The 12,068-nt window shown below is 42.3% G+C and overlaps 2 protein-coding genes across 2 annotated transcripts in view; one reads left to right on the top strand and one right to left on the bottom strand.

The window, feature by feature from the left end:
- robo2 (roundabout, axon guidance receptor, homolog 2 (Drosophila)) overlaps nt 1-3,927 on the bottom strand; it is a 362,580-nt gene extending 358,653 nt beyond the window's left edge. The window contains exon 1 of the mRNA XM_031573314.2: nt 3,732-3,927. The gene's annotated coding sequence lies outside the window, so the exon portion shown is untranslated. The remainder of the gene's footprint in view (nt 1-3,731) is intronic.
- Nucleotides 3,928-6,482: 2,555 nt separating this feature from the next.
- trpc2a (transient receptor potential cation channel subfamily C member 2a) lies at nt 6,483-11,665 on the top strand (the record flags this gene model as incomplete). Its single annotated transcript, XM_031574162.2, has 13 exons — nt 6,483-6,497; nt 6,760-7,452; nt 7,793-7,993; nt 8,268-8,432; nt 8,524-8,698; nt 8,895-9,095; nt 9,328-9,490; nt 9,593-9,685; nt 9,897-10,089; nt 10,315-10,442; nt 10,897-10,969; nt 11,048-11,180; nt 11,340-11,665. Coding segments are annotated over exons 1-13 (2,559 nt in total), but the record flags the coding sequence as incomplete, so codon positions are not given.
- Nucleotides 11,666-12,068: the final 403 nt, after the last annotated feature.

Raw genomic sequence — 12,068 nt, 5'->3', positions numbered from 1 at the left:
GCTCAGCCCGAGAATAGAGCCCTAAATAGGCTTGTAAAATAGAGCTTTACCGTAAGCCCGAGACATCACTTCCCCATTGGGAATGACTAGAGATCTACTTCCAGAATCAGAGTGCAGTAAGAATAGTGTGCATGTTTTAGAACTCAGTCATAGGCACATGAAAAGAGAAATGTTTTTAACCTGAATAAAATAAAATAAATGTGCTTCATTTGGGGAACATCTAAGATCTTCTGGCAGTTTGTTCCAGTTGCATGCCACATCACAGCTAAATTCTGCCTTACCATGTTTAGTTTGGACTCTGCAACACTCTAAAATCTATTCAGTAACTACCTGGAAGCCAGTGTAAAGATTTTAGAACTAAAGTGATGTGCTGTGCTCTCTTGGTTCTGGATAAAACTCTAGCAGCAGCATTCTAATTGAGCTGCAGCTGTTTAACAGTATTTCTAAGCAGTCCAGTTAATAGACCATTATAGTAGTCCACCTTACCAGAGATAAAAGCATGGATGACTTTCTCTTGGTCATTGTTGACACCAAACCCTTGATTTTGGATATATTTTTAGATGACAGAATGCTGTTTTGGTGATCGCCAGCACCGGCAGGGTTCTGTGCTTTAGACAGGTGTGCGTTGCTCACAGGTACGTAAAGTAGAAGACGTATGGCAGGTATGTGAATTGAAAGCTTACTGGTGTATTCGCATATTTACAGTATAGGCTTTTCTCTTACTGGTGTATGCACATATTTACAGTATAGGGTTTTCTCTTACAGGTGTATGCATATTTACAGTGGAGGCTTATGACTTACTGTGTATGCATACAGCGGAGGCTTAGAAGTTAAAGCTGTTAAGCTGATCAGGACGTCTTCATTACTCTCTTCAAATGAGAGTAAATATGTTTACTATGTTCTTTGTAAAAAAAACATTGCAGATGTAAGAAATATATAAACTATAATAACAGTCCCCGCCTCGGTTCACTAGTGGGTTAATAACAGGGTGTATCCCTGTCCTACAGATTTTAATAAGTAACAAATAAACAAATATAATGTCTGTAGCATTTGCAGCATGAGGAACTGTGGAAAATCATTGGGAAGAGCACTAATTATGAAGGAAATTAGGGGCCTGGCGGAGAACATCTTTCCCTGAGCGTTTATGCCTGAGCAGTAACTGAAATTGCACCAGCAGCCGTCTCATCACCCACTCATGTTCCACACAGCACAATGCACCACTCACATCAGCCCAGCTCCGCTAGCAGAGCATAACCCTCTTACCATGCATGATATACCATAACGGATATATCACCTGCTGCATGATTGTGCTGCTCCAATTCAGCACAAAAGCCCACACCTTGCTCTTGTTCCACTAGCTCCATCTGGATGACGGTCTTCAAGTGCGTGTTCGGACTACACAGACTTGACATGACACTGCCTGCTGGAAGCCATCACTCACTCCAGACCTCTCACATGCTTGGAGTGGGACCATGAAGGGGATACGGTGGGTATAGAAGGGATTGATAGACCTCAAGCAGATGGGTCCCCCCTTATGTGCCGTGGTTCTTTCCTGATTAACAGGAGAGTTTTTCCTTGCCCTTGTTGCCATTGTGCTTGCTCTAAGGGGATCCAGGCACTGGGCTCTGTAAAGCGCCTTGAGACAATTGTATTGTTTTGGCGCTATATAAGTCAAATTGAATTGAATTGAATTGAATAGACCTACACTTTTGCGTCATGCCTATTTAGATGTGACAAAGGTATACACAGGTATTAGCATGTGCACCTTCAGTGCATCAGTTATGGGTGGGAATGATGGCCACATTAGTTAGTGGAGACATTAAGAGCTAGAGGGAATTAATGAAAAAGAGAGTTGGCCTTTTGAGTTTTGAATTATGGGTAACACAATATGTCTTTGCTATAAAGAAAGTCCTCAGTTCCTGTAACTATAAAGAATAACCCAGCTTCAGAATTCTTTTCACGGATCAGCCCTTTTCTCTTCTCTTCAAAACTTTATTTATTTGAGAATTGATTAAACATTTTATTGTAATACACATCCATTATAATATTCACAAGTCAGGATTCATTTATTTATTAAGTGTGATTCTCAAGCAGTTCAAGAACGATTCAGTTTGTGAATGTTTCACGACCACTGCTGATCTCGCTGGGATACAAATTTGCGTGTGTGGGTGCGTATGTATGTATGTACAGTATGTATTTTATACAGGCTTGTCGGGTTTCATTCTGTGCTCAGCATGTTATACATCAGCAAGCAAAGAGGGCATAATGGCTTCTGAGACACTCTTTAGAATGCAAACTATCATGTCCTGTTTGCCTCTCTTCTCCTCTCTTATTCAATTACCTCTGGACATTCTGGCTTGTCTGATGCATCATCTCTGGAGCTGCAGCCCACTCTCGAGCCCGGATCATATATTTACCATTCTACCCTGATTATATTTCCCATTGATAGTCATTTACAGTTCCAGAGGGGGGGAAATGGTGGTCAATGACTGTTGTCCTGTGCCAGGCTGGCGCTGGACGCCCGCCCAGAGGAAACAGATTGGAGTGGAATGACTGGCAACGAATGACCAGACGCGTTCATTACTCACTGAAGCCTTCTTCCTCCTCCTCTTCCTCTCTCTGTCTCTCTGTCTGAGCCTGGGAGAGATCAAAATGCACGCTGCCAATCAGCCACAACCACCCGGCTGAGATTAGCCTTGCTATTCAAACAAGCTGTTTTTCGAATTACTGGGTGAAAAAGTACAAGAGAGAAAATGAAAGGAGGTGAGAACTGGCTATGTGTTCCCATGTTTTTTGACAGTTTCCCCGGGGGAAAGATCGCAGCCAAGTTGAGCTGTCCAGCATCCTGAAGTGTGAGTTAAAGACACAGGGCTCACTAAATCAGCATGACACTGTTAGTGTTTAGAGCACAGACGCTCTTCTCAGGCATGCTGTCAGAGCATAATTAGGCAGAATCCAACAGTGCCAAGAAGCAAGGAGTGGAGGAAAATAAATAGCCAAACACAAACAGTGAGGTCTGGAGTGAGTTTGCCAGGTGCTACGTTCCGCAAACAATCCTGCTTGCTGTCGAAACCACGTCAGCCACCAGCGAAAGCACGGCACATTTGATCAGACTTTACAGTGGGAGCTCTAGTAGGGAAAACGTGATTTGAATATGGTCACAACGCATGCACAGACCCTCTCCTTTAGCAAAGAACTGATGGATAGGACTGAGTGATAGGCTGTGTCTCTCATGTAGACCTCAACAAACTAAAATTGCAACTGGACCACGGGGTAAAAACTGACATCTTGCTGGGGTATTTTTCTTACTAAATCTGCAAACTTATTAAATCCTTAAGGACTGTTATCTCACTGTCATAATAGTCTTCCAGCTATGCAATTTTGAGAAACGACTTACTTCACTAGGAGGCAAAGATAAAAACTCTATTAGCTCATTCAAACAGAAACAGTGATTGAGATGTCTTCCTTTAATATCCACATTTTTCAGAGAGCTCCCTCTTGCTCTCATATTTACTTCAACCAATCTGGTCAATGGTTACTTCATTCCCCATGTACTTCCTTCAAAATCTTGCTATACAAAGATATCTTGCGCTAGATGTCATTGTCCAAGTTGCCATACATTCTACATAACTCATTTAACTACTAGACACAAGACTTCACTCTAAAACTCTTTCATCTATTTCTATCAGTCTCTGTACTTGCAACTTATAGCACCAACCAACATATCTTACCTCTATCCAAAGGGCCTGTTGCACGACTGTCTCAGGAGGAATGTGCCCTCTACAGTTGGGTATCCCACAAGTCCGCTGGTCTCAGGGAAAGACCAAGTCTTTGTGGCCAGATGATGAAATGGACAAGTACCAGCTCCTTCCTGCTCTCCCTCTCTGTATGAAGAACTCTGTCTGTAATACATGCACACACACACACACACAACTGGGGAGGATCTCTCTACCCTGTCCAAGCACAGCCCATCACCAAAGGGAGAGGGGAGTGAGACTGAGAGCGAAGAAGACAGAGAGGGAGAGAAAGAGCAAACGAGAGAGCTAGAGCCAGAGAGAGAGAGAAGAGAGAGAGAGAGAGAAACAGTGAGAGGGAGAATGAGAAAAAGAGAGACTGCGTCAATGATGCAGATTGTCGTGGAGAGGCTGTATTCCTGGTAATCCAAGTGCAGTAAAAGCCTGTGCCATTTCAACAGACTTAATTAAAGTGATTTGATTGTTTGCGCGCTCTCTCTCTCTCTCCCAACATAATGGGCTTCAGCAGAGGTTCATTTGTCCCAATTTTGTGCTCACCAGCTCTCACTCTCAAATTACCTACCTTTTAATCCATCTAATGACCCAGCATTGCACTTAAACTTCCCTTCAATACCGACTGTGAATATGAATAGTGAAATCAAGAGGGGCTGTCAAATGTGTCAAAAGAACAGACATCTTCACCGGAGAAAGTAGGAACACGCACTGCACTGCACTGCACGGTCACAAGGCTTTTTATGGAATATTTACAGAATAGAGGATAATAACAGACTGTCACCAGTCTGTCTAGTCATTTCAATACTTTCATTTTCCTCACTATAGCTCATTAATCAGACTGTAGGAAAGGGAGCTATAGCTTGTCTCTAACATAATACAGTTAATGGCACATTCTGTTTTTGTGAAGTGGCATTGATGATGGCTGTGCTCTATAATTCCCATCCAGGGCATATCACTGAGAATAAAGAGTTCTGAATATTCATATGTGATATATTAAGTAGCGGTCCAGCAACAGCATCATTTGTCACGATTACAATCAGAAGCAGTATAATAAATCGTTTGAGATCCAAGAGACTAATTTAAATGGTGGCCATTATGATGTATAGGCCTGGAGTACAAGCCATACATTTCACAGAAGTATAGCACTAGCTTTAAGCAGTTCAAAGCCAAACTGAGACTGAACTCGGAAAGCAGAGAATGACCATGTTTAGTTATTGCTCACCTTCCCAAAGACTCTGGGAAATTAAGTTTGTAAAGAGTCATATCACTATGGCATGTCATTGATTCTACATAAATACTAGAACATAATTCAATCAAGATTTTTCCTTTTTATGTTATGAGTGACAGGTCACAGCAGAGGAATACAGTCTTATCGTAATTGTGGTCATACAATGTGCCAGGTTGTTTGCAAGATGCCATTTACTGCCTTCGTAAATTTGTAAATTTCCCTCGGTATAAATAAAGTATCCATCTATCTATTTATCTATCTTCGTAATCATCATTTCATTGCAACTGTGACAAAATTACGATCTGAACACAAGCACCTTTGGTGGGGCAATTGGGGGTTTTACAAGATCCAGTGGCCTCAAAGCACACTTGACATGTTCATGTTCACTGAGCAACTGCTAACTCGCTAAACCCAACAAATAAGAATTAGCTTGGTGGTGGGTAGCACTCTTCTAGTCAGAGAGCTGCCATATCCCCTGTGCCATGAATATCCTTGAATATCAGTGAACTACTAATGCTGATGCTCTCTCCATCACTGGTCAGTGGTGGTTCAATACTGCCATGTCACATTACAGGGCTATTTGCGCCTATATTTTTGTAGACAATATATACCACAGACAATGAATTTACACTCATAACTACCATTTACTTTATAAAACTGTGGCAATCCCAACGGAATGACGCTTTTTTTAGTGCAACTCCCAAACCCCATATACCCCCAACCCTGGGAGTGCCAAAGAACACACGCCAAATGAGATACAGAAGGCAGGTCTTACACATGGACATGACTTAAGACACTAATGGTGGACAGATGCGCTAAACAACACAACAGACCTACACAGGCATCAAATGACACAGCCCCCAGACCAAATGAGAAGAGTAATACACACCAACATTAGACCCAAAAGGGGAGACATAAACCACACCATTTGAGAACATTAGGCACAGAATTTAACATTAGTACACACACAAAGCATTATAGGTCGAACTACTACACACAGAGAAGTGCGCTACCCCCCTTTATGCTACAATACATACATTTTGTATGCCCATAAGGCAATATGAGGAGGGTATTCAGAAAGTGTTATATGTTATATTCAAACATATATGTATGTATTCAGTGTATTAACATTGTCATTTGCAAATTTGTCACAAGCTAAATTAATTAAACTCCTTTTACAATAAAACGATTCTGTTCTAAAAGTCCTAATGAGGTATGAGATGGTTGTGTGTGTTAATTGGTCTACTCCTCCTGGGAGGTGGCTGTTGTTGGAGTCAGGGCAGAGTACATTGCACATTGAAAACATTTCCCAGATGAGAACTAAAAGCAGAGCTGAGTGGGCTTCCGTGAGTTGCAACCGCTGAGGGGTGAACACTTCCTCTCCATATCCACATTTAATAAAGAATGTTGGACTATGTATTTTGGAAAAACATTAAAGCTTTGAAGAATATTTGCAGAAACCAAAGGAACAAATTGGACAAGTGTATTTCATGGCATAAGGAGTCATGGAAAATATCACGGTAAGTCACTGAATTCTCTTCTACAAGATACCAGTGAGATTATTTTTGTCACAATTACCCTACCTAAATGTTCTAATCTACTCCAATTTAAGCTTGTAGCTTGACAATCATCAAAATTACATATTATTGTTTTAAATATATGTAACTAGGGTTAGGCTTCCTTCGTTGCTGTTACACAGTTTCATCACTAAACATTGTATTAAAAGCATTGCCAATCAACATGGCAACTAACAATAAACTGGTCTTATTGTTTCAACAACAGGCAGATCAGTGGAAAGTGATTGTGAACAAAAAGTTGCATTTTCCTCCTGAGCTGATTGCTGCCATCCATGAGGGAAATGTTGTGCTTGTTAGCAAGCTGCTGTCCACTGGGGACGGCATCATTCGCCAGCTGGATGACTCTGAAGACAGACTATGGAGGGAGGCCCTCAACCTCTCCATCCGCCTGGGCAAAGAAAACATGATGACCACCCTGTTTCTGGGGGTCAAGTTTGACTTCCGTCAGATCCATGAAGCCCTCCTTGTCGCAGTGGATACCAACCAGCCACGGGTCGTGAAGCTACTGCTAGACCGGCTTGACCAGGAGAAAGGCAACAAGATGGACGTGCGCTCCTTCTCGACAGCCATCTTTGATAGCTCGATTGACGACTCTCAGTTTGCCCCAGGGGTCACTCCGCTAACGCTAGCCTGCCAGAAAGACCTGTATGACATTGTTGCCATGCTGACCCAGAGGGGCCACGACATCCCCCTGCCCCATTCCATCTCCTGCATCTGCCTGGAGTGCCGCAACGCTCGACAGTACGACCTGCTCAAGTTCTCCCTCTCCCGCATCAACACCTACAGAGGAATTGCCAGCCGTGCCTACTTGTCCGTCACTGCAGAGGACTCCATGCTCAGTGCCTTCCACCTCAGCCGTGAGCTCCGCAGGCTTTCCAAGAAAGAGCCAGAGTTTAAGGTAGGAACAAAACGAATGGAACATTCCATCCACAAATTTGGAGAGACATAAGTAGTATTTTACATGACCTTATTACCATAACAATAACCCCTTAAACATTTGCTAACAGTAATGAGTTAAACCGTTTTTAGACACTTTTCTGGTTGTTAAATATAGACTTCTGAAAAAAATCTATTTATATTTAGGCATATGTTGCCATCAGATAGTGAAAAGCACCAATATAAGCTTAAAACCCAACCCACCCACTGGGTGTATACACTTACCTTCACCTCATTTCAATGTGCGGTATGTGCTGAGACTATGAATGCGGGTGTGCATCACTTACATTTGGTTTCCTCAGCCCCAGTACCTGCATCTGGAGGGGTTGTGTCAAGAGTTTGCTGTGGAGCTCCTTGCCATGTGCCGGAACCAGAGTGAGGTCACCACCATCCTGAACAACTGTGAAAGTGATAGCGATGACGACGTAGATGACCGAACGTTCGATGAAGGAATCCCCAACTTATCCCGCCTGCGTCTAGCCGTCAACTACAATCAAAAACAGGTCCAAGCATGAGAGTGTAGTCTTATTTTTTTGATTGTCTGGCTAATGAATCAGCTTATTTGCAATTAAGATAAAACGAAACACAATGGTTGACAAGGTATTTAAAAATGAAGAATTAAGACTATTCACCAATCAGGCATATAATTAACATTTCGAATACAGTGCAGTACAGATTTAAAAAACTGGCTTCATAATGACAGTTTACTAGTGGCATATTTGTAGGATTTGCATTATAGGATTTCAAAAATCTCCCTGATATCATCTGACCCTACAGTTTGTGACTCACCCCATCTGCCAGCAAGTTCTCTCCTCCATTTGGTGCGGGAATCTCTCCTGGTGGAGAGGAAGTAAAACGGCATGGAAACTTCTGGTGTCTCTCGGCATCTTCCTCACCATGCCCTTCCTGTGTCTCGTCTACTGGTTGGCCCCCAAGTCCAAGGTTCGGGGTGTTTGAATGTCTGACTTCAGGTATCTAACTGTTTCAAATTTGATTCGGTCTTATGTGGTTCCTTTGTTCACTGTTCCAACAGTTTGGGAAGAACATGAAGATCCCTGTGATTAAATTCTTGCTCCATTCTGCATCTTACATGTGGTTCCTAATCACTCTCCTGGGCGAGTCCATCTTCATGGAGATTTATCGAGATGACTTTGCTTCACGCAACCAGAACTTCCTTCACAACTCTCTACACATGGTTTGGGTGGTTGGTAAGTCATGAGGTCAAATTTGTCCTTCAGTTAATTCATACTGTCCATACTATACTTATCCATACTCTGAGTTCTGAATAAAAGGTTAGGATCATTATCTTGCAAATTATGCACGTGTAAAGTGCAAAAAAACAACGCAGGAAGAAAAATCCTTCAAGACAGCCTTCAAAAGTTAATGCCATGTCCACATTTTCAGGTTTCTTCTGGTTTGAATGTAAAGAGGTCTGGCTTGAAGGGCTCAGAAGCTACTTCCTGGACTTCTGGAACATTCTGGACATGATGGTGCTCAGCATGTACCTGGCCTCTTTCGCACTGCGAGTTGTCATCATGTTGAGGGGATACATTGTGTGTCAGGATTCAAATGCTGTTGAAGAATGTTTTTACTTCACAGAATCAGGTTACAACACATTTGCACTATCACTGAATTTATGACTGTTGCAGCCATTTTATCGCAAGTGTAATGAAACTGACACACCATGTCACAGCTATATTTTTCAGTATATATTTCAGTACAGACAGTATTAATTATTAGACACTACATTAGACACTAAAGGGTTCTGTGATCCCTTTCCTTGCTACTGTTCACTTGGTCTCACAGTCTAACTTACTCGTCTGGGTTGTATTGTCAGTGCGACACGACTGGCGACAGGAGGACCCACAGTTCCTCTCCGAGATCCTGTTTGCCGTCACCAGCATGCTCAGCTTCACCCGCCTTGCCTACATCCTGCCTGCCCATGAGTCCCTGGGGACCCTGCAGATCTCCATCGGAAAGATGATTGATGACATGATGAGGTGATATATGGCCCGACAGCACATCGCCGCCATAGCAACCATTATTGAGATATGTTCTGTTTTTGATGGAAATACGGAGGTATTTGACTTCCTTCTTTTCAGGTTCATGTTCTTGCTGATGATAATTGGAACCGCATTCCTCTGTGGACTCAACAATATATATGTGCCTTATGTTATCTGTCCACACCTTGGGAAGTATGTCATCTTACACGTATTTTATTGTATTGAATTGAGATGGTGTAGCACCTGTTACAAAAGGTGCTGTTAGACAGAAACCAGTCTAAAATAACCACAGAAATGTTGGTATACTCAGCAGAAGACACCTGTAGGTGAATAGACATCTCTTACCTTCAGCCCTATTCCAGAAGATAGATGCATTTATTGAGATGTTTTTTTTCTGTTTCAGGTTTAATGAAACAATAAACTTCCTGTTCTGGACCATGTTTGGAGTGGCCAACCAGGATTATGTGGATATGCCAGCATATGTATTAGCCGAATTTATGGGAAGAATTCTTTATGGGGTATTCACTTTGGTAATAGTCATCGTGCTTCTCAATATGCTTATAGCTATGATTACCAATTCCTTCCAAAAGATTGAGGTGAGTATTTTTTTTTCAGGTGCTTCATTAATTTATGCTACTTTGTGCAGCTGCATTATTCGTTTTTGCGAAGTAGTCCAGAATATTTAGTCTGTCTCATCTCCCCTATCTATTGTATCTCGTGATGAACACAGCAGCATCCATGTATATCTGTGGCAGTCTCAAAGTGTGTGGAAATCACAGTAAGTGAAGAGATATATGAAATTATGTTCCTCTCGCTGTCAGGATGATGCTGATGTTGAATGGAAATTTGCTCGTTCTAAACTGTACCTGAGCTACTTCAGAGAGGGCCTCACCATGCCCGTGCCCTTCAACATCATTCCTTCACCCAAGGCCCTGTTCTATGCCGTGAGGTGGGTGCATTAGCTAATAGTCAAACCATTACAAATATCTGCGCATAGGGACAATAAGGAAAGGCAGCTCGTACATGATTAAAGACCAGGTTGCCTACACTCAGTCACGGATTAGGCCTTGATAAAAAATCCTGATCAATTTAGCCAGACTATGATTATTCACAACAATTTCATAATTATTAATTTGATTTGATTATGGAAACTGAAAAAACTGAGCACTGGTCATCATTCATCAACATTCTTTCAGTTTGAAACAGTTTATGTCAGATGGAAACAGTGGCATTTGCAGCAAAACAGTACTGATCAATTCTGACCAGATATCAGTTTGTTTGCACACATGGTTTGCTGGCACTCACTGTTGCCATGTGAAATCGGAACAAATGTTAAATGCTTCACTGTTCTCATGTATTCCCTGTTTTATAATAACATGCATTAATTACCTGATATTCTGCAGGGGCACCTTTCGAATGCTTTGCTGTTGTTGCAGAGTCAAGAGCAATCCAGAATATCCTCCAATAGCATCAATGGTACGTTAATGGGTCAACAGCGGTGTTCATGCTTGACCATTGCATTTTAATAGAGCCTTTTCTGTTGCCACTTCACAGTCCAACAGCACACTGAACAACGGTGGGGGACAAGGGGAGAGCCGGTTGCCATATCGCGTGCAGGTTATGAAGGCCCTGGTCCAGCGTTACATTGAGACGGCACGGCGTGAGTTCGAGGAGACCAAGCGCAAAGGTAACGCAGAGGTGGCATATCAAACCATCAGTATAATGATCAAGACAGTAATACCAATAGGTGGATTTGGTAAAGCATTTTTTTATATATATTATGTTCGATTGAAGTTTTAAATTGTATTCAAATTGGTATGTGTGAATCTGTGAATGTCTGTCACAGATGTGGGGAACAGGATCACAGAGCTGAGTATGGTTGTGGGAAGAGTGCACGCGGAGATGAAGAACCTCCACCAGACCCTTGCAAGTGGTCTGGAAAGCCAGGGCATAACCACCAACACTGAGGGCAGCAACGTCCTCAGCAAATACATCATGGGAGCCAAAAACAACTTCCGGGGCTTCGACAACAAGGCGGCGTGGCAAAGCGGCTCCTCACCTCTGGAGGTGGCTGTGCACATAGAGGATGAGCAGGAACAGGAGGAAAAGAAGGATGAAGAGACAAGGCAGGAAAAGAAAGATGAAGGGGCAAAAGAGGGAAAGACAGATGAAGGGATGAAAGAGGTAAAGAAAGATGAAGGGATGACAGAGGGAAAGAAAGATGAAGGGATAAAAGAGGAAAAGAAAGGTGAGGGGTCAAAAGAGGGAAAGAAAGATGAAGGGATGAAAGAGGTAAAGAAAGATGAAGGGATGACAGAGGGAAAGAAAGATGAAGGGATAAAAGAGGAAAAGAAGGGTGAGGAGTCAAAAGAGGGAAAGAAATATGAAGGGATGAAAGAGGGAAATAAAGTTGAGGGGATAAAAGAGAGAAAGAAAGATGAATGGATAAAAGAGGAAAAGAAAGATGAGGGGACAAAAGAGGAAAAGAAGGAAGGAGAGGTAAAGCAGACAAATAAGGGTGAAGTGTCAAAGGAGGAAACTAAGCCTGAATGGACAATGAAAGAAAAGATAGAAG

This window comes from Clupea harengus, chromosome 9 (genome assembly GCF_900700415.2).
Source record: "Clupea harengus chromosome 9, Ch_v2.0.2, whole genome shotgun sequence".
NCBI classification, from domain to species: Eukaryota; Metazoa; Chordata; class Actinopteri; order Clupeiformes; family Clupeidae; genus Clupea; species Clupea harengus.
Note: the sequence above shows the minus strand (reverse complement) of the source record. Positions and strands in the feature narration are given on the sequence as shown.